Consider the following 23,401-nt stretch of genomic DNA (forward strand, 5'->3'; position numbering starts at 1 on the left):
GTATATTGGAATTAATCTACAGAATGTAATACAATTTTGGATTCTTCTTCCAGAGAGTGTACATGGTGGGGAAGGCAAACTCAGTTTTTGAAGATCTCTCAGTAACGCTCAGACAGCTCCGCAATCGACTATTTCAAGAAAACTCTGTTCTCACTTCACTTCCCCTCAATTCTCTGAGTAGGAACAATGAAGTAAGTAGTGTAGTCATTGAATGAATAAGTGAATATTACTAATTTCTCATGCCTCTGACTTTAGAGCAAACCTGAAATTTTAGAAAATGAAAAGTTTTACAAGCTTCCTGCTGGAGTAGATTCTTTTTTTTCCTTTAGTGTAATTTTTAAAAAGTGATTCTCATGAACTGACTCTCTTTGTGAGCTGAGCTATAGTAAACAGTATGACATACTAGTGCAAGGGTTGCCACCAGTTAATCCTGACAGGCCAGAAATCACAGTAACTGCTTTGGTAGTGGGTGGAACTGGGTAGATCTGGTAATGTGGGAGCTGTTATTCACTGCCTCTTCTGGTGTGTTGCCTCATTTTTCTATTCATTCTCAACTGTCCAGTGTAGGGTGCTACCCTTCCTTTGACTCCTGTATGTCAGCTTCACCACCTATTCACCTGTTTATGCACCCTCTTAACCACATGGCATGCCACCTTTGTGGTAGCCTCCCTTCACCTACTCTGGATGACCAGGACTACCACCTTTTATTCTTCAAGGGATGTGAGCAAATGAGGCTGTTGGCAAGACCTCATTGCAGTGCACCAGAATATTCTGATGCCCTGAGGGAAAACCACTTTGGAGTTTGGATGCTTTATCATGGCTTTATCAAAAATGAAGTTATTGAGAGGTAGTCGCTGTGCTGGAGAATAACTTATCACCATTTTGTTAGGAAGTACTATTGTATAAGCATTTTCAATTGAAATGAACCTAGCAAATGGAGGACAGTTGCATAAATTCACTCACGTGTTTAATGTCTGTAACTTCCTGTGCCTTACTTGCTAGCTGACAAATACAGATCTTGGGTGCATATTTAAGATAATGCTCATTTCTTTCTGCTCTCTGCAGGTTGATCTCCTTTTTCTTTCTGAACTGCAAGTGCTACGTGATATTTCAAGTTTGGTAAGTAGGCTGCTCTCATTTGTCAGTTCCATTTATTCTGGCTTCAGAAGACATTTCTAGAGATGCCTTGAATGGTAATGAAACCAATCAAAAAGTTTACATATGCCTTAGATTTATGAGTCCATGGAAGTTGAGAAATTAGTGGTGGTGGTGGGGATTTTGAACTCATCTAATGTTAACACATTACTCTGCATTTTTACTTCTAAGAGAGAGATTCCAAGTACACAGGCCTAGGAGTAAGGCCTCCCCTGGCTGTAGTCCTGACCTGTTGATTTCTTCTCAGATATTAAGACTTAATTACTGTATCTTTATCTTTGGGTCTAAAATAGACCTCAATAGAAAATACAGTTTTGACGAACAGTGCTGTCAACCAAGTCAGGAAGGGAATAAAAATGCGTGTAGTATGTTCTTTTTTGGGGGATGGGCGGGGGGGGTGAATGGTTTTTTTTTTTTTTTTTTTAATCCTATGATGAGATAGAAAAACTTAACCTGTGTGCCGTCTTCTACAGTTGTTGCCCAAACTTTCAGTGGGGTTGGTTTGGGGAGTGTGGAAGTGTAGTGCTGGTGAGTGGGAGGTGAGCACTGATGGGCTCATCTGTCTCTAGGATCAGACTGGTCCAGCCACCTGTTCTCTCATACCCTGGCCCATATCTGAGGTTTTTTAAAAATTTTAAAACAAGTTTTTATTATAATTGCTTCTAAAAACTTAAATCTGTGTTGAATTTCAGAAACTCCCATTTTAACCGGTTCCATTTGCCACCCTCTCAGACTTTGTATATAGTGGTAGGTGTATGCATGCTCAGTCACTTGAGTCGTGTCTGACTCTTTGTGACCCCATGGACTGTAGCCCGCCAGGCTCCTCTGTCCATGGGACTCTCCAGGCAAGAATACTGGAGTGGGTTGCCATTTCCTCCTCCTGGGGATCTTCCCCACCCAGGGATCGAACCCACATCTCTTGCATTGGCAGGTGGATCTTCACCACTGAGCAACCTGGGAAGCCCATACTGTGGTACACTGGGGTGCCCCTGTTACACCTTTTAGGTATAAAACTCCAACTGGCTGTGTTTGACATTACTTTATCCACTTCCTTTTGTTTGTTCTCCTAAGCTGTCTCGACATAAGCATTTAGCCAAGGATCATTCTCCTGATTTATACTCACTGGAGCTAGCAGGCCTGGATGAAATTGGGAAACACTATGGGGAAGACTCTGAACAATTTAGAGATGCCTCTAAGATCCTTATTGATGCTCTGCAAAAGGTAAATCATCAATGGGGTGTGAGCAGTTCAGACTATGACCATTTAACTTTTCACTTCCTAATGGGAAAATCTGCTTAGTGAAATACTACTGATTGAAGTCTTTTACTCACTTTCTTTGAGGGCTGAGGATGGAGTAGGTAGGTCACAGGTATATAGTGGGATGTCAGTGTGTCTTTCCTTCTTTGAGCTGTGCAGCACAGCTTGCAGGATCTTAGTTCCCCCACCAGAGATTGAACGTGGGCCCTGGCAGTGAGCTGAATCTTAACCACTGGACCACCAGAGATCATCTCTTTCTAAAGCTGGCAGAGGCAGCATAGGAAATGATTGATAACTCTAGTACAGTACTTTTTTCATCATGGTAAAATATAGCTAGCGTAAAAATTTACCATTTAATTATTTGTAAGTGTACAGTTCTGTGGCACTAAAAACATTCACATTGTTGTGCAACTGTACCACCGTCCATTGCCAGGACTTTCATCTTCCCTGAAACGCTGTCCCCATTAGACACTATGAAATAATCAAAGAACACCACTTGGCACAGCACCAGACATGTAGTAGATACTAGTAAATGCTACTTTTCCTCTGCCCTTGAAGTTATTCACCTGCAGCCCTTCAGTGAGGCTTCAGTTAAAACCTTTGTAGGTGTGATTAACCAGAGACCACTTAGAAAGATTTCCTTTTCCATTTCCCTGCTCCCAATTTATACACCAACAAATTCAGTGACTACTTTCTTATTCTGAGTATTTGAGCTGAATCTTAACAGTTTTCTGAATATTTTAACATAATCAAAACCTTTAAGACTTGCCTATTTTAAGATTGCATTTCATGAGGCAATAGGTAATTGTGTGTGTTCTTGTAGGTGCACCGAAGCTTTACAAAAATTTTCATAAGTATGTGTATTGAGATTCTTACTAATGCTGATAACGCTTCAGTTTGCAGATGACATGTACAATCTCTATGGTGGGAATGCAGTGGTAGAGTTAGTGACTGTCAGATCATTCGACACATCTCTTGTGAGGAAGACGAGGAATATTCTTGAGACAAAACAAGTGGTGAGTACATTTTTGGATCACGCTTTAAAATTGTAAAATGAACTCTTAAAAAACTCACCAAATCTTGTATCACCTGTGGGCAGTATGCATGAGCAATCAGTAAATCTGAAAATGATTAAAACATAGGTTTTTTATTCACGGAGGTATTGTGTTTTGTAAGTGATGCTCAGTTCTTTGGGGTTGTAATCAGATAATGTACTTTGTTAGGGATAAAAGCAAATCTGTCGGATCTGGTGAGATAATTCAAATACAGGTATTACAAGGAAATGTCAGACATTAACGTGCAGGAGGAGTGTGGTGCTCTCAACTTGTGGAATCTGCTTTTCTCAGAGGCTCATTGTCTTTGTGGTATAGGCTCTCATTTTCCTGCTACGTACTCTCTCTATAATTCTCCAAATTTTGGGCCTGGATCTTACTTTGATTTTTAAGCATTTAGAGGATCATAGGCAAGAGTGCCAGCCCTAGTAAAACAAGTGTATATGCACACAGCCGAAGCATCGTGTGGCCAAGAACATTATTTATAGTTGGCTTTATCTCTCAGAGCAGTCAGATCCCCAGTCTTTGATAGACACTCTCCTTTGGGCCCCGTGGGACTGAAGAGTGAGATGCTCAAAGGTAGTGTGTGTTCAAGACAGTCTGGACATGGCTGGTTTGAGATTGTTTCATCCTAAATAGGAGTGGGAGAACCTCTGTTTAAAACAGCACACCAGGCTAGACAAACTGAAAAATTTTCACACGACAGAGCGTCTAGATAATGGCCAATTAAAAAAACAATTACCCTTTTGAGTGCATAGTTAACTCTCAAGAAAGTAAGGGGAACTGGAGAACTGTGTAATAATCAGGCTATCCTGAGGACATTGCCAGTTGGGTTACCAAGGCTCTTTGTCGTGAGTTGGAACTGAGACTTCCTTGTGTAGCTGGGATGCCAAAAGGGCCATGCCCACAATGAGAGGGTAGATTAGAAAACAGCCTACCTACCAGCAAAGAGGGTCTTCCAGGTGGCGGTAGTGGTAAAGAACCTGCCTGCCAATGCAGGAGACGTAAAAGACACTGGTTCAAACCATGGGTCAGGAAGATCCCCTGGAGGAGGGCATGGCAACCCACTCCTGTATTCTTACCTGGAGAATCCCATGGACAGAGGAACCTGGCAGGCTACAGTCCATAGGGTCGCACAGAGTCAGACACGACTGGAGTGACATGAGCACGCACACACCAGCAAAGGGAGACAGAAAGGGCACTCTGGTGCTGTGCAGGCAGGTTATGTGTTGGGGGTGGCGGAATGTCTCCTAGGGAAGCCTCAGGCCAAGAAATTAACACAAACCCTGGTCCTAAGCTGGTAAGAGGGGTGGCCCCCATCCAGCAGAAATGAATGTAAAATCTCCCTGGCAGGATACACCCTCCACACACAGAATACAAAAGTATGTAACATGTAATACTAGTTAAAGAATTTTTAATATGTAACACTCTAAAGCTGAAGGTGATACCTGTTCCTTTGAAGCTCCCACTTGTCTTACTCCTGTACCTTCCCCACCTAGAGGAAACTGCTCTCTCGAATATTATGTTAACCATTCCTTGGCTTTTCTTTACAGTTTTAATACAGATGTATTATCCTTAAGGACTTCCCTGATAGCTCAGATGGTAAAGAATCTGCCTGCAATGCAGGAGACCTGGGTCAGGAAGATCCCCTGGAGAAGGAAATGGCAACCCACTCCAGTCTTCTTGCTGGGAAATCTCATGGACAGAGGAGCCAGGTGGGCTACAGTCCATGGGGTCGCAGAGTTAGATACGACTGAGTGACTAACACTTTCACTTCATTTAGGCTTAAACAGTGTTGTTTGGAATCATGCTGTGTTCTTTCTCTGAGCAAAGGCTCAGTATTTAAGAGGCACGCGTGCTCATAGAGTAGTTGAGGTCATTGTACTGCTGTGTGTTCCATTGCATGGATGTGCCAGTTACCCTTTCTGTTGATAGACATCCTTGTACATGTCTCTGTACACATACACAAGTGTTCCCTAGGGTCTGAACTGGCTGGATTACTGTATATGCACACCGTCAACTTTATTGGTATTGCCAAATTTTCTCAAGCAGTTGAGTCACTTTCTGCTTCCACCAACAGAGTGTTTGTCTTCTCCGTGAAGGCGCCTCCTTCTTAGTTCCTAGTATATGTAGCTCTTATGCCACTTAGTATGTTTGTTACATAAATGAATCACAGCTATCAAGTTGTGGTAATTTCCTAACTTAATATTCTTCCATCTTGATTTTCTTTTATTGTAGAAGGACCCCTCAACTCCCTATAACCTTGCATATAAATATAATTTTGAATATTCCGTGGTTTTCAACCTGGTACTTTGGATAATGATCGGCTTGGCCTTGACTCTGATTGTCACCTGTTACAATATTTGGAACATGGATCCTGGATATGATAGCATCATTTATAGGATGACAAACCAGAAGATTCGAATGGATTGAACTTTCCTTATGCCAAACTTGGAAAGAAAGAGGGTTTGAAAATTGGCTGTTTCATTAAAATAAATCTTTTAGTGTAGTTTAGATAGTACACTTTAAATTTATAAAAAAAAAAACAAATTTTGTTCTCTTTTGTGTGCGCCTGTGATGTCCTTTTAGAATGAATTATATAGTATTGATGTGAGTTGACTTGTGTGATATAGATTCCATAATATGCTTAAATACGATGATATAACCATTTAATATAATTTCATTCCATTTACTATTTGGAAATATGCACTGTAATAAATGTAAAACATTTAGAATAGTTTGTGTTATTTATGTTGGGAAAATGCACTGAATTTGAAATGTTTAACTTCCTTACACAGGACAGGTTAAAAGTGACATTTGGGCTGTTATATACTATGAACCATTTGTAAATGTCTTAATGTAAATATCTCTGAAACAAGAAAAGGTTTTTAACTTCCAGCAGCTATTAAGTATGAATGTGCTTACACAGTCATTCACATTTTCAGTTGCATCTGATTGACAGATGATAGCTGTTTTTTTAATCTCTTCTGAAAGTTTGGTGATCTGAATGGTCAAGTGTGGATATTAAACATACTACATTAATCTAAGAAGGAACTAGCTTTGTGGAGTTAAGACACTTGTAATCATATACACAAAAACATTTGGGGGACATCTTGGGGCATGATTTCAGTCATTTTCCCCCTTGTGTAAGTTACTCTGGTTTATGGTACAAAATTGTTCTATATAGAATGTTAAGTTGTTAAGTGGAAGTAGATACTCCCTACTTTTTATGTGAAAGTGGACCAATGTCTATAAAGAGTGACAAATAAAGTTAATAATGATTCAAAATTTGTGTCATTTCAATACTACATCTATTTTATATTGTAAAAACCTAAACAGGGTTTTGATCATAATTGGCTGTTTTGTTATACAGACTTTTTTTTTACATTTGTTTATTCCCACTGCACCTCCTGAGATTGATTCATTACCAATATGAGGAAGACACTTTACTTTCTATGCTTATTATTGAATTTATACAGAATTTGATAAATTAACACTAGACTTCAGGTGGGGAAGGCTTAAATTTCCCTATAGTGTTTAAAAAAGTGACTATGCAACTATTAAATACTGATTTGAATATGAAGGACCATCTAAGAAGGTAAAAGGCTTAAGGGTTAAAGTCTTATAGCTTATGACTTACCCAATTAAAATTTTAAGCTTCATGCTTATGTAGTTATTTTAGAGTTATGCTGCCTTGCCCCTGGGAACCCTTCTTGGGTTTAGAATTAGCTGTGTCTCTCTTCTTCACAAAAATCATCATTTCTAATTAATATGTTTGAGAAGATGGAGTCTATTTAGCTGTGTTTTCTACCACCACTGCAAGATACCTTGGGCAATTACAGTGGTAAACTTCCATAGAGTGTTTCTTTTCTTTGCACCTCTCATTGAACTAGAAATAGTGAAGCTGATAACTGCACAGGAAAGAAAAATTAGTTGTCCTAAAATCACTCAAGTATTCACCACCACAACCCCCTGCCAAGCTCATGAAGATGAGGGTGTTTCCAGCCATCTAACCTGGAACACTCTGACCCCCATGGAACCCAACAGGGCCTATGTCTAGGGGACAGGAATCTATAATGCTGCAGAGTGGTTAAAATCCACTTTTATTCCTTAAGTTTCTTATATAAATATTGCCATAGAAGTTAGATTGTTATGATTAAATGTGAAGTAAACCAATGCCTTTGTAATTTAAAACTGATGAGACTTAAGTTCTAGAAGAAGAAAAAAAATTACCTACATGACAGCACTAATCCATATAGGGTAAATGGCACCAGCACCCGTCTATGTTAGGCAGAAAGCAATTAATTAAAATAAATGTTCTGCCAAGATTATTATACCTGTTGCTGATGATTTGCTCTTAAATTAAGTCTAATTTGTTCAGGAACATAAATCACGATGTGGAGATTTGTGTGAGAGGCAGGAGAGTCAGGCTTGTGGCAGGCTATTCCACTGACAGTGAAAGAGAAAACCCAATCACTTCATATCTAATTGGTAGAATATTTCAAGTGTATAAAACATCTGAGAGTCTACATGTGGCAGATAACTGCTTGTGGCACAATTCTATCAGGAATAATAAGAGAATTGGTTTTCTTTGGCTATGTCTCTTTTGAAGGAACTACACACTGAATATCCATTTTCACTGGTACCAAATAATATGGAACATGATAAACTTGGTTTTCAACGGAGGATCGACCCAACAATTTCCAAAACATGCAGTGGCATCAGGCTTCAGGTAGGTTTCTTTCTGGCCTTTCATGACCAAGTGACTATGCAGTAGTTTCCTGGAAAAATAAGAGTTGTCAGAAAAAGGCATTAATTAAGAAGCACTGTGACTGAAATACGGATGAATTCAGTTAACTGATTCACCACTTACTAGCTGAACAATCTTGGGCAAATCCCTTAATCCTCTGTGAATCAGAGTTTTTAATCTATGTAATGGGCATGGTAATACTTCAGGTCTGTGAAAATCAACATTCACTGAGATAACACGCTCTAATGTTTGTGTTTAATATAAACTATAGTAATAGTACTAAATTCAAGGAACTCTGCTTGGATCCATCATTGTACCACTGATAGGTATTGGCTAGTTTCTTGGTTGCAAATAATAGGAACAAACTTTGGTTACTAAGTTATGTCACTTGTCCTACTAGTGACCTTTTACTGGACACAGATCCAGTTCAGGAACACAGTTCCTATTTGGTTGTCCTTGCTCCTTCAATCTGGGATGGTTCATTGCTGTGCCTCATGGCTTACAGGATCTTAGTTCCCTGACCAGGGATTGAACCTGGGGCCCTCTGGTGAAAGTACTTAAGTCCTAACCACTGGACAACCAGTTCACTTTTGAAAGAGTAATAGTGATTTTATAGACTGTCCCTCAATTGGGGTTGCTTTGATATTTGCTCATGGTGTCAGGAGGCACATGATCTCTGTATATCTTATCTTTGGTGACATTAACTTCTTTAAAATAATCCAAGAAAATTTTCCACGAATAAGAGAAAACTCTACATATTGAAATGGTCTCTACCACTGAAATGGTACCTTGGAAAACTGACATTAATCTACCCATTCTGAGACATATCTTAGTACCATTTTAGACTTTTAAGACAAAAGATCTTTAGGGCTTCCATACAAAAGGTCAAATTACTGATATGAATAAGAAAATCTGCCTGGTATCAGACCTCTCATGTGTAATATACAAAGTATTGCAAGGAGGGAATAGCATTTTCAAGAAACACAAGGAAATGCAAGCCCAGAATGTTATATCTAGAATCATGGATATAGAGAACAAGTTTCAATTTTGAACTACTCTTAAAAGACACAAAAATAGACTTGACAAATGAAGACATCTTGAAGAGAAAAACAACATGTATATCAGTCAGTGTGCTCCTGAGAATATATGGGAAAAAATACACAAACACATATATATATACACACACAGATTTATTTGAAGGAATTGGTTCATGTGATGGTATAGACCTAACAGAAGCAGAAGATACTAAGAAGAAGTACCAAGAACACAAAGAACTGTACAAAAAAGGTCTTAATGACCCAGATAACCACAATGGTGTAATCACTCACCTAGAGCCAGACATCTTAGAATGTGAAGTCAAGTGGGCCTTACAAAGCATTACTATGAACAAAGCTAGTGAAGGTGATCAAATTCCAGCTGAGCAATTTCAATCCTAAAAGATGATGCTGTTAAAGTGCTGCACTTAATATGCCAGCAAATTTGGAAAACTCAGCAGTGTACACAGGACTGGAAAAGGTCAGTTTTCATTCCAATCCCAAAGAAAGGCAATGCCAAAGAATGTTCAAACTACCGTACAGTTGCATTCATTTCACATGCTAGCAGGTAATGCTCAAAATTCTCCAAGCTAGGCTTCAATAGTACGTAAACCGAGAACATCCAGATGTACAAGCTGGACTCAGAAAAGGCAGAGGAACCAGAGATCAAATTGCCAGCATCCATTGGATCATAGAAAAAAGCAAGGGAATTTCAGAAAAACATCTATTTCTGCTTCACTGACTACGCTAAAGCCTTTGACTGGATCACAAGAGAGGAAAATTCTTAAAAGAGATGGGAATACCAGACTACCTTACCTGCCTCCTAAGAAACCTATATGCAGGACAAGAAGCAACAGTTGAACTAGACATGGAACAACCGACTGATTCAAAATTGGAGTACAACAAGGCTGTATACTGTCACCCTGCTTATTAAACTTGTATGCAGAGCATATTATGCAAAATGCTGGGCTGGATGAAGCACAAACTGGAATCAACATTGGTGGGAGAAATATCAATAACCTCAGATATGCAGATGACACCACCCTAATGGCAGAAAGTGAAGGGAACTAAAAAGCCTCTTTATGAAGGTGAAAGAGGAGGGTGAAAAAGCTGGCTTAAAACTCAACATCCAAAAAACTAAGATCATGGCATCCAGTGCCATCAATTCATGGGAAATAGATGGGGAAACAGTGTGGCACTTTATTTTCTTGGGCTCCAAAATCATGCGGACAGTGAGTGCAGCCATGAAATTAAAAGACGCTTGCTCCTTGGAAGAAACCTAGACAGCATATTAAAAAGCAGAGACACCACTTTGCCAGCCAAGGTCAGTATACTCAAGGCTATGGTTTTTCCAGTAGTCATGTACAGATGTGAGACTTGGACCATAAAAAAGACAGTGAAAAAGAATTTATGTTTTTGAACTGTGGTGATGGAGAAGACTCTTGAGAGTCCCTTGGACAGCAAGGAGATCAAACCAGTCAATCCTAAAGGAAATCAACCCTGAATGTTCATTGGAAGGACTGCTGTGAAGCTCCAATACTTTGGTCACCTGATGCGAAGAGTTGATTCACTGGAAAATTGGCTGATGTTGGGAAAGATTGAGGGTAGGTGAAGGGGGCGACAGAGGATGAGATGGTTGGATGGCATCATCAACTCAATGGACATGAGTCTGAGCAAACTCCAGGAGGTGGTGAAGGACAGGGAGGCCTGGCCTGCTGCAGTCCACGGGGTCACAAAGAGTTGAACATGACTGAGCTACTGAACAACAACAAATAATCATATGGGCACAGGCCAGCAGGCTGGAATCTCAAGCCTGTACTGTGAAAACCTGTATAGAGGCAGAATTCCTTCTTACAAGAACACTCTTACTGGACTAAGGGCCCACCCTACTCCAGTAATGACCTAACCAATTACATCTTCAATGACCCTATTTCCAAACAAGGTCACATTGCATGGTACCAGAGGTTAGAACTTCAACATATCTTTTTGGTGGACCAATATCAACCCATAGCATCATAGAAATGTCAGTTCTTCTTGAATAACAAATTTAATCAATCCTAGAAGGCAATGGCACCCCACTCCAGTACTCTTGCCTGGAGAATCCCGTGGACGGAGAAGCCTGGAAGGCTGCAGTCCATGGGGTCGCTGAGGGTCGGACACAACTGAAGTGACTTAGTAGTAGTAGTAGTAGTAGTAGTGAGCGACTTCACTTTCACTTTTTACTTTCATGCATTGGAAAAGGAAATGGCAACCCACTCCAGTGTTCTTGCCTGGGGAATCCCAGGGATGGGGGAGCCTGGTGGGCTGCCGTCTATGGGGTCACACAGAGTGAGACATGACTGAAGTGACTTAGCAGTAGTAGTAGTGAAAATTAAAATGTTTTAACAGAGCTAGACAGGTTGATCCTGACGTTTACATGAAAAACAAAGAATAGTGAAAAGGAAAAGTTACAAGGGTGAATTAGCTTTATCAGATATTAAAATATAAAGCCTCCATGATTAAAGCAGTATAGCACTGATGCATCATTAGACAAAGCAATGGAACAGAATAAAAAGTCTACAAACAGATGAAGTACATAAAGAAATTTAGTATATGATAGAAATGGCACCTCAAATCACTGGACAAAGGTAAACTTTTGAATAAACTATACTGAGGCAACAGGATACCCATTTGGTAGGTCCCTAATGGCCTAGCATATGCAAGAACAAATGCCAAATGGATGTGAGATCTGAATTTTAAAAAGAAATAAACCATAAAAGTACTGGAAGGAAACAGGGTGAGTTATTTCACAGTCCCAAGTGTAGGGAACAGCCTTCCCAACTTGACTCAAAATGTAATGAAAGGTTGATAAATATAAAAAAATATATATTTTCTAATTTTATGAGGTATATTTTATATATAATATACCTATTTCAAGTGTACAATTCAGTGATGTTTTAGCAAACTTACTAAGATCACCCCACTAAGATCCCTCATGCACATTTACTGTTGATCCCATTTCATACTCTAACCCCCTGACCCAGGCAAGCACTAACCTACTTTCTGTCTCTATATTATCTGCCTTTTCTAGATATTTTATATAAACGACATCATATAGTATACAGGCTCCTGTGTCTGGTTTCTTTCACTGGGCATCAGGTTTTTGAAGTTCATTTATGTTGCAGTGTGTATACACAGTTCTTTTCTGTTGTTGAGCAGTATCTCTATATGGATAGATCACATTTTATTTGTCCACTCACAGTGTGGGGCTGTTGTGAGTAATACTGCTAAAAATACCACAGACGAAGAAAATATTTGCAATATACCTCACAGATAAAAGTACTATTTCTAATATATAAACTCGAAATGTGGGGCGGGGGGGGGGGGGAGTCCAAAATTCCCATTTACAAATGAGGCAAAGACATAAATTGACAATACACCAGAAAAGATCTTAAAATGGCCTTATGTGAAAAGATACTCAAATTTATTGTAATAAGAGTACAAATTTAAAAACTACACTGAGAGCCAAATCAATCGTAAGAAAAATCAGGCTCCCTGACTCCAGATTATACTACAGACCTATAGTCATCAAAACAGTATGATGGTACAGGCATAGAAATATAGATCAATGAAACATGATACAAAGTCCAGAAATAAACCCATGCACCTTTGGTCAATTAATCTATGACAAAGGAAGCAAGACCACACAATGGTGGAAAGACGGTTTCTTCAACAAGTGGCACTGGGAAAATTTAACAGCTACATGTTGAAAAATGAAATCAGACCATTCTTTAACACCATACACAAAAATAAGCTCAAAATGGATTAAAGACCTAAATATGAGACTGGAGACTATAAAATTCCTAGAGGATATACGTAGTCAGAACACTCTGACATAAAGTACAGCAGTATCCTTTTTGATTTGTTTCCCAGGATAATGTAAACAAAAAGGGACCTAATTAAACTGAAAACCTTTTATACAACAAAGGAAACCATAAATGAAACCAAAAAACAACCCACCCACAGATTGGGAGAAAATATTTGGAAATGATATGACCAACAAGGGGTAGTCTCCAAAATTTACAAACAGCTCATGAGACTTAATATAATCAAAACAACCTAATCAAAAATGGGCGGAAGATCTAAATAGACATTTCTCCAAACAAGACAAACACATGGCCAAGAGGCACATGAAAAGATGTTCAATATTGCTATTAGAGAAATGCAAGTCAAAATGAGGTATCACCCCACAGCATTCAAAGTGGCTATCATCAAAAACCACAAATAATAAATGCTGAAAGAGGTTATGGAGAGAAGGGAACCTTCCTACACTGTTGGTGGGAATGTAAACTGGTACAGCCACTATGGAGAACAGTATGGGGGTTCCTATAAAAACTAAAAACAGAGCTACCAATGACTTTGCAATCCCTCTGCTGGGTATGCTGCTGCTCCTGCTGAGTCACTTCAGTTGTGTCTGACTCTGTGCGACCCCATAGACGGCAGTCCACCAGGCTCCCCCATCCCTGGGATTCTCCAGGCAAGAACACTGGAGTGGGTTGCCATTTCCTTCTTCAATGCATGAAAGTGAAAAGTGAAAGGGAAGTTGCTCAGTCGTGTCCTACTCTTCACGACCCCATGGACTGCAGCCCACCAGGCTCCTCTGTCCATGGGATTTTCCAGGCAAGAGTACTGGAGTGGGATGCCATTGCCTTCTCCATCTGCTGAGTATATATCTGGAGAAAAACAGGTTCAAAAGGATACACTGCACCTCAATGTTCACTGAAGAACCATTTACTATACCCAAGACATAAAATGTCAATCCACAAAGGAATGGATAAAGAAGATGTGGTATACATATACAATGGAATATTACTCAACTATTAAAAAGAATGAAATAATGCCATTTGCAGCAACATGGATGGACCTAGAGATTGTCATACTGAGTGAAGTAAGTCAGAGAAAGAGAAATATATGACACCTCTAGAATCTAAAAAGAAGTGATACAAATGAACTTATTTAAAAAACACAAAAATTCAAGACTTATAAAATGAAATTACAGTTACCGGGGAAGGGCTGGGGGAAAGAGACAGTTATGGAGTTTGGGATCGACATGTACACAACCTGCTATATTTAACATGGATAGCCAATAAGGACCTACTATATAACACACACATATATATATAACACAAGAGACTCTGCTCATCGGCATGTGGCAGCCTGGATGGGAGGAGAGTTTGGGGGAGAATGGATACATGTATACATATGGGGGGGGGGTAAATTCGCTGTGCACCTGATAACTTAGGTGACATTCAGTTCAGTCGCTCAGTTGTGTCCAACTCTTTGCGACCCCATGAACTGCAGCACGCCAGGCCTCCCTGTCCATCACCAACTCCTAGAGTTCACTCAAACTCATGTCTACTGAGTTGGTGATGCCATCCAACCACATCCTCTGTGGTCCCCTTCTCCTCCTGCCTTCAATCTTTCCCAGCATCAGGGTCTTTTCTTTTTTTTTTTTTTTAATTTTTAAAATTTTAAAATCTTTAATTCTTACATGCGTTCCCAAACATGACCCCCCCTCCCACCTCCCTCCCCACAACATCTCTCTGGGTCATCCCCATGCACCAGCCCCAAGCATGCTGCACCCTACATCAGACATGGACTGGCGATTCAATTCTTACATGATAGTATACATGTTAGAATTCCCATTCTCCCAAATCATCCCACCCTTTCCCTCTCCCTCTGAGTCCAAAAGTCCGTTATACACATCTGTGTCTTTTTTCCTGTCTTGCATACAGGGTCGTCATTGCCATCTTCCTAAATTCCATATATATGTGTTAGTATACTGTATTGGTGTTTTTCTTTCTGGCTTACTTCACTCTGTATAATTGGCTCCAGTTTCATCCATCTCATCAGAACTGATTCAAATGAATTCTTTTTAACAGCTGAGTAATACTCCATTGTGTATATGTACCACAGCTTTCTTATCCATTCATCTGCTGATGGACATCTAGGTTGTTTCCATGTCCTGGCTATTATAAACAGTGCTGCGATGAACATTGGGGTACATGTGTCTCTTTCAATTCTGGTTTCCTCGGTGTGTATGCCCAGCAATGGGATTGCTGGGTCATAAGGTAGTTCTATTTGCAATTTTTTAAGGAATCTCCACACTGTTCTCCATAGTGGCTGTACTAGTTTGCATTCCCACCAACAGTGTAGGAGGGTTCCCTTTTCTGCACACCCTCTCCAGCATTTATTGCTTGCAGATTTTTGGATCGCAGCCATTCTGACTGGTGTGAAGTGGTACCTCATTGTGGTTTTGATTTGCATTTCTCTAATAATGAGTGATGTTGAGCATCTTTTCATGTGTTTGTTAGCTATCCGTATGTCTTCTTTGGAGAAATGTCTATTTAGTTCTTTGGCCCATTTTTTGATTGGGTCGTTTATTTTTCTGGAATTGAGCTGCATAAGTTGCTTGTATATTTTTGAGATTAGTTGTTTGTCAGTTGCTTCATTTGCTATTATTTTCTCCCATTCAGAAGGCTGTCTTTTCACCTTGCTTATAGTTTCCTTTGTTGTGCAGAAGCTTTTAATTTTAATTAGATCCCATTTGTTTATTTTTGCTTTTATTTCCAGAATTCTGGGAGGTGGATCATAGAGAATCCTGCTGTGATTTATGTCTGAGAGTGTTTTGCCTATGTTCTCCTCTAGGAGTTTTATAGTTTCTGATCTTACATTTAGATCTTTAATCCATTTTATTTTTCAAATGAGTCAGCTCTTCTCATCAGGTGGCCAAAGTATTGGAATTTCAGCTTCAACATCAGTCCTTCCAATGAACACCCAGGACTGATCTCCTTTAGGATGGACTGGTTGATCTCCTTGCAGTCCAAGGGACTCTCAAGAGTTTTCTCCAACACCACAGTTCAAAAGCATCAATTCTTCAGCACTCAGCTTTCTTTATAGTCCAACTCTCAAATTCATCCACGACTACTGGAAAAACCATAGCCTTGACTAGACGGACCTTTGTTGACAAAGTAATGTCTCTGCTTTTTAATATGCTGTCTAGGTTGGTCATAACTTTTCTTCCAAGGAGTAAGCGTCTTTTAATTTCATGGCTGCAAAGTCACCATCTGCGGTGATTTGGAGCCCCCAAAAATAAAGTCAGCCACTGTTTCCCCATCTATTTGCCATGAAGTGATGGGACCAGATGCCATGATCTTCGTTTTCTGAATGTTGAGCTTTAAGCCAAGTTTTTCACTCTCCTCTTTCACTTTCATCAAGAGGCTCTTTAGTTCTTCTTCACTTTCTGCCATAAGGGTGGTGTCATCTGCATATCTGAGGTTATTGATATTCCTCCTGGCAATCTTGATTCCAGCTTGTGCTTCATCCAGCCCAGCATTTCTCATGATGTACTCTGCATAGAAGTGAAATAAGCAGGGTGACAATATACAGCCTTGATGGTATTTGGAACCAGTCTGTTGTTCCATGTCCAGTTCTAACTGTTGCTTCCTGACCTGCACATAGATTTCTCAAGAGGCAGGTCAGGTGGTCTGGTATTCCCATCTCTTGAAGAATTTTCCAGTTTGTGGTGATCCACACAAAGGCAATAAAGCAGAAACAGATGTTTTCCTGGAACTCTCTTGCTTGTTCAATGATCCAGCGGATGTTGGCAATTTGATCTCTGGTTCTTCTGCCTTTTTAAAAACCAGCTTGAACATCTGGGAGTTCACGGTTCACGTATTGCTGAAGCCTGGACTGGAGAATTTTGAGCATTACTTTACTAGCGTGTGAGATGACTGTAATAAGTGACATAGTGGTAAAGAATCCAATTACCAATGCAGGAGACAAAAGAGGTGTGGGTTCAATCCCTGGTCGGGAAGATCCCCTGGAGTGGTAAATGGCAATCCACTCCAGTATTCTTGCCTGGGACAGAGGAGCCTGGTGGGCTACAGTCCATGGGGTCGCAAAGAGTCAGACATGACTGAACATGCATACACGCACTTGCCTGGAATGCTCTCTGCCACTCCCAATGAAACTACACAACACTGTTAACCAGCTAAACTCCAATGCAAAATTAAGTATTTAAATTGAAAAGAAACCACACTGAGCACATCAACTTTGATGGCTGCAACAAAAATGACAGAGAATAACAAGGGTCAGTGAGGCCATTGGAACCCTTGTACGCTGCTGGTAGGAATGTAAGACATTGAAGCCCACTTTGGAAAAACAGTCTGGCAGTTTTTCAAAGGACTAAAGATAGAGTTACATATGACCTATCATTCCACTCTTAGGGATCTACCCAAGAGAAATGAAAACATACAACCACATAAAACAACCCAATCGAAAAATGGACAGAAAACCTTAAGAGACATTTCTCCAAAGAAGATATACAGATGGGCAGCAGGCACATGAAAAGGTACTCAACATCACTAATTATTAGAGAAACGTAAATCAAAACTACAGTGAAGGACTACCTCACACCTGTCAGTAATAACAAATGCTAGAGAGGGTGTGGAGAAAAGGGAACCTTCCCACACTGCTGGTGGGAATGCAAACTGGTACAACCATTATGGAAAACAGTGTCGAGGTTCCTAGAAAACTAAAAACAGAATTATCATATGACCCAGCATTCTCACTCCTGGGCATATACCCAGACAAAACTGTAATTCAAAAAGATACATGTGAGGAAATATTTGAACAGATTATAATCGAAAACTTCCCTAACATGGGAAAGGAAATAGAAACCCAAGTCCAGGAAGCACAGAGAGTCCCAACAAGAAACACAACACACATATTGAACTAACAAAAACTAAATTCAAAGGGAAAATGTTAAAAGCAGCAAGTGAAAAGCAACAAATAACATACAAGGGAAACTTCATTAACTTATCAGCTGATTTTTCAGCAGAAACTCTGCAGTCCGGAAGAGAGTAGCAGCATACATTTAAAGTGATGAAAGGGAAAAAAACTACAACCAAGATTAGTCTAACCATCGAGGATATCATTCAGATCCAACAGAGAAATCAAAAGTTTTACAGACAAGCCAAAACTAAGAGAATTCAGTATTACAAAATCAGCTTTACAACAAATGCTAAAGGAACTTCTCTAGGCAGGAAATATAAGAAAAAGACTTACAAAAACAAACCCAAAAGAATTAAGAAAATGGTAACAGGAACATACATACTGATAATTACTTTAAATGTCAATGGATTACATGCTCCAACCAAATGACACAGGCTGGATGAATGGATACAAAAATAAGACCCCTATATATGCTGTTGACAAGGGACCCACTTTAGACCTAGGAACATATACAGACTGAAAGTGAGGGCATGGAAAAAGATATTCCATGCAAATGAAAATCAAAAGAAAGCTGGAGTAGCAATACTTCTATCAGGTGAAACAGACCTCAAAATAAAGACTGTTAAAAGAGACAAGGAACAACACCACATAACAATTGCAAACATGCACCCAACATAAGGTAATGCTAACAGCCATAAAGGGGAATCGAAAGTAACACAAAAATAGTGCAGGACTTTAGCACTCCACTTATACCAATGGACAGAGCATCAAGAAAGAAAATTAATAAGGAAACACAAGTCTTAAATGACACACTACACCAGATAGACTTAATTGACACATATAAGACATTCCATCTGAAAGCAGCAGAATACACTTTCTTCTCAAGTGCACATGGAACATTCTCCAGGACTGATCACATCTTGGGTCACAAAACAAGACATGGTAAATTTAAGAAAACTGAAATCGTATCAAGTATCTTTTCAGACCACACCACCATGAGATTAGAAATGAATTACAGGGAAAAAACTGTAAAAAAAACAAATACATGGAGGCTAAGTAATATGCCACTAAATAACCAAGAGATCACTGAAGAAATCAAAGAGGAAATAAAAAACACATAGAAACAAAAGTGAAAGTGAAGTTGCTTAGTCGTGTCCGACTCTTTGCAACCCCATAGACTGTAGCATACCAAGCTCCTCCGTCCATGGGATTTTCCAGGCAAGAGTGCTGGAGTGGATTGCCATTTCCTTCTCCAGGGGATCTTCCCAACCCAGGGCTCGAACCCGGGTCTCCCACATTGTAGACAGACGCTTTACTGTTCTCAAGTGCACATGTAACATTCTCCAGGATTGATCACATCTTGGGTCACAAATCAAGACATGGTAAATTTAAGAAAATTGAAGTCGTATCAAGTATCTTTTCAGACCACACCACCATAAGATTAGAAATGAATTACAGGGAAAAAGGTAAAGCGTTTGCCTGCAATGCAGGAGACCCGGGTTCGATTCCTGGGTCGGGAAGATCCCTTGGAGAAGGAAATGGCAATCCACTCTAGCACTCTTGCCTGGAAAATCCCATGGACGGAGGAGCCTGATAGGCTACAGTCTATGGGGTCGCAAAGAGTTGGACACGATTGAGCAATTTCACTTTCACTTTCACAGGGGGGAAAAACTGTAAAAAACACAAATACATGGAGGCTAAGTAATATGCCACTAAATAACCAAGAGATCACTGAAGAAATCAAAGCGGAAATAAAAAACACATAGAAACAAATGACAATGAAAACACAAAATCCATGAGATGTAGTAAAAGCAAATCTAAGAGGGAAGTTTATAGCAATAAAATTCTAAACAACAAAATCTCAAATTAACAACCTCAACTTACACTTAAGACAACTAGAGAAAGAAGTACAAACAAAACCCAAAGTTAGTAGAAGCAAAGAATTCATAAAAATCAAAGCAGAAATAAATGAAATTGAAACATAATATTGGCAAATATCAACGAAACTAAAAGCTAGTTCTTTGAGAAGACAAAACTGATGAATGTTTAGCCAGACACATTAAGAAAAAACAGGAGAGAACTCAAATCACTAAAATTAGAAAAGTTGAAGGAGAAATTACAAGTGATACTGCAGAAATACAAAGGATCATTAAGAGTCTGAGTGAGTAAAAGTCACTCAGTCTTGTCCAGCTCTTCGCAACCCCATGGACTATATAGTCCATGGAATTCTCCAGGCCAGAATACTGGAGTGGGTAGCCTTTCCGTTCTCCAGGGAATCTTCCCCAACCCAGGGATCAAACCCAGGTCTCCCACATTACAGGTGGATTCACTTACAAGCAACTGTGAGGCTTCCCAGATGGCTCAGCGGGTAAAGGATCCACCTGCCAATGCAGAAGACGTAGGTTCGATTTCTGGGTTGGGAGGATCCCCTGGAGAAAGGAATTGCAACCCACTCCAGTATTCTTACCTGGAGAATCCCATGGACAGAGGGGCCTGGCAGGCTACACTCTAGGAGATCACAGAGTCAGACATGACTGAGTGACTGAGCAGGCATGCACAAGCAATCATATGTCACTAAAATGGATTAACTAGAAACAAGAGAAGGATGTCTAATTAGTCAACATAGCTTTGGAAGTCCTAGTCACATCAACAGAGAAGAAAAATAAATAAAAGGAATCCAAATTGGAAAAGAAGAAGTAAAACTGTTACTGTTTGCAGATGACATACTACACAGAAAATCCTGAAGAAGACACGAGAAAACTACTGCTGCTAATCAATGAATTTAGTGAAGTTGCAGGATACAAAATTAATGCACAGTAATTTCTTGCATTCCTATAGACTAGCAATAAACGCTCAGAAAGAGAAATTAAGGAAACAATCTCATTTATCACTGCAACAAAAAGAATAAAATACTTAGGAATAAACTACCTAAGGAGGCAAAAAAAAAACGTGCCCTGAGAAGACTATAAGATACCAATGAAAGAAATCAAAGAAGACACAAACAGATGGAGGGAGATACAGTGTTCTTGGATTGGAAGAGTCAATATTGTGAAAACGACAGTAATTACTCAAAGCAAGCTACAGATTCAATGCAATCCCTATCAAATTACCAATGGCATTTTTCACAGAATAAGAACAAAAAACTGTACAATTTCTATGGAAACACAAAAGACCTAAAATAGCCAAAGCAATCTTGAGAAAGGAAAATAGAACTGGGGGAATCAGGCTTCCTGACTTCAGATTATACTATAAACCTACAGTCATCAAGACAATAGCGTGAAAAGTGAAAGTTGCTCAGTTGTGTCACACTCTTAGTGACCCCATGGAGTATAGAGTCCATGGAATTCACCAGGCCAGAATACTAGAGCGGGTAGCCTTTCCCTTCTCCAGGGGCTCTTCCCAACTCAGAGATTGAACCCAGGTCTCCCGCATTGCAGGTGGATTCTTTACCAGCTGAGCCACCAGGAAGCCCAGAGACAACAGGGTACTGGCACAAAAACAGAAATATAGGTCAATGGGACAGGACAGAAAGCCCAGCAAATAAACCCATGTACCTATGGCCACTTCATCTTTGACAAAGGAGGCAAGAATATACAATGGAGAAAAGACAGCCTCTTCAATAAGTGGTGCTGGGAAAACTGGGCAGCTACATGTAAAAGAATGAAATTAGAACACTTCCTAAAACCATACACCAAAATAAACTCAAAATGGATTAAAGACCTAAATATAAGGCCAGACAGCATAAGACTTTTAAAGGAAAAACAAAGGCAGAACACTTTGGCATACATTGCAGCAAGATCTTTTTTGACTCATCCCATAAAATCATGAAAATAAAACCAAAATAAACAAATGGGACCGAATTAAATTTAAAAGCTTTTGCACAGCAAAGAAAACCATCAACAGGATGAAAAGAAGACCCTCAGAATGGGACAAAATATTTGCAAATGAAGCAACTGACAAGGGGGTAATCTTTAAAATATACAAACAATTCATGCAGCTCAATATAAAAAAAAATCCCAATCAAAAGATGGGTGGTAGCCCTAAATCGGGGCTTCCCAGGTGGCGCTGATGGTAAAGAACCCACCTGCCAATGCAAGAGATAAGAGACACAGGTTCAATTCCCTGGATCGGGAGGATCCCCTGAAGGAGGGCATGGCAACCCACTCCAGTGTTCTTCCCTGGCTGACAAACATATGAAAGATGCTTAACATCACTAATAGTCGGAGAAATGCAAATGAAAACTATAGTAAGTGGAGAAGGAAATGGTAACCCTCTCCAGTAATTTGCTGGAAAATTCCATGAACAGAAGAGCCCAGCAGGCTACAGTCCATGTGATCACAAGAATCAGACATGACTAAAACACCACGACCACAGATGAAACCACGAAAAGCAAAAACCTTGGATAATAAGGTTTATTATCCAGTACTATTTACAATAGCTAGAACATGGAAGCAACCTAAATGTCCATGAATAGATGAATAGATAAAGAAGATGTGGTACACACACACACGTGCGCACACACACATGCACATGCACACACACACAGGAATATTACACAGGCATGAAAAGGAACAAAACTGTGTCATTTGTAGAGACTGTATTGCCTTTTAACTATAAAATGATTCTCCAAGAGAATAAATGAAGAAATAATTTTTCCCCAGAATTTGTCAGCATAAAACTTAAAGTCTTAAGAATCTTAGGAATGAGAAAAAAAGTTAACACTAATTCCAAGTTTTCAGTTAGGAAACAAAAGGTGATTTTACAGTCTCCTACGTTTTGTACTCCAATGGACTTACTCAAATGTTCTGGTTATCCTTCAACATTTCTTCTCAAAATTTTCTTCCAAAAATCTCATTGAAACCTTATCCAATCAAGTATAGTTGGAAACTCTATACATCTGCTTCCAGGTCACAAGACATTGAGAGTAGGCAGACTTAGGTCACAGTGAAGCATCTCCAACCACAGATTACTGGAAATGAAGGTGGATTTAGGGATGTTCTATTTTACCCTCTTTCCCACAGGGATAGAGATAACCATAGCACTCACAGATGACCTTCAGGACTGATTGGTTGGCCAGGTGATTTTGATACATACTTATTTAGCTTAAATGGCAAATGTCTTCACACCTATTTATAAAGAAACATTTTTCATTCAGTATCTTTTAAAATGTAACATGCACACATACACACAAAACCAATACCACCTATACCTCATTTAAGAAGTACAAATCCCAAGTATTTCTTTAGAAGGGGAACTACCCATTGCAGGCCTTCTGTCTAAAGATTATAAAAGTTTGCCACCTACTGATCTTTCACTGAAGCACCTTGTCCTCCATGAAATGGAGATTGCTAATATAGTGTATGGAGTGACATACACTG

General features: G+C 39.6%; 1 protein-coding gene across 3 annotated transcripts in view; it reads left to right on the plus strand.

The window, feature by feature from the left end:
- Positions 1 to 23,401, plus strand: part of ATP6AP2 (ATPase H+ transporting accessory protein 2) — a 46,271-nt gene that overhangs the window by 14,390 nt on the left and 8,480 nt on the right. For 2 of the 3 annotated variants that reach the window (XR_011446311.1, XM_070291501.1), the window contains exons 5-9: positions 54 to 191; positions 1,066 to 1,119; positions 2,227 to 2,376; positions 3,309 to 3,428; positions 8,077 to 8,196. Coding sequence is in view for 2 of the 3 variants with exons in the window: in XM_070291501.1 (XP_070147602.1) it covers positions 54 to 191; positions 1,066 to 1,119; positions 2,227 to 2,376; positions 3,309 to 3,428; positions 8,077 to 8,196 (582 nt within the window). In the remaining variant the exon portion in view is untranslated. Of the gene's footprint in view, positions 1 to 53; positions 192 to 1,065; positions 1,120 to 2,226; positions 2,377 to 3,308; positions 3,429 to 5,702; positions 6,753 to 8,076; positions 8,197 to 23,401 lie in introns of those variants that run through there. The other variant, XM_070291500.1, reaches the window with a different exon arrangement.

The sequence above is a fragment of the Ovis canadensis genome, chromosome X (assembly GCF_042477335.2).
Source record: "Ovis canadensis isolate MfBH-ARS-UI-01 breed Bighorn chromosome X, ARS-UI_OviCan_v2, whole genome shotgun sequence".
NCBI lineage: Eukaryota > Metazoa > Chordata > Mammalia > Artiodactyla > Bovidae > Ovis > Ovis canadensis.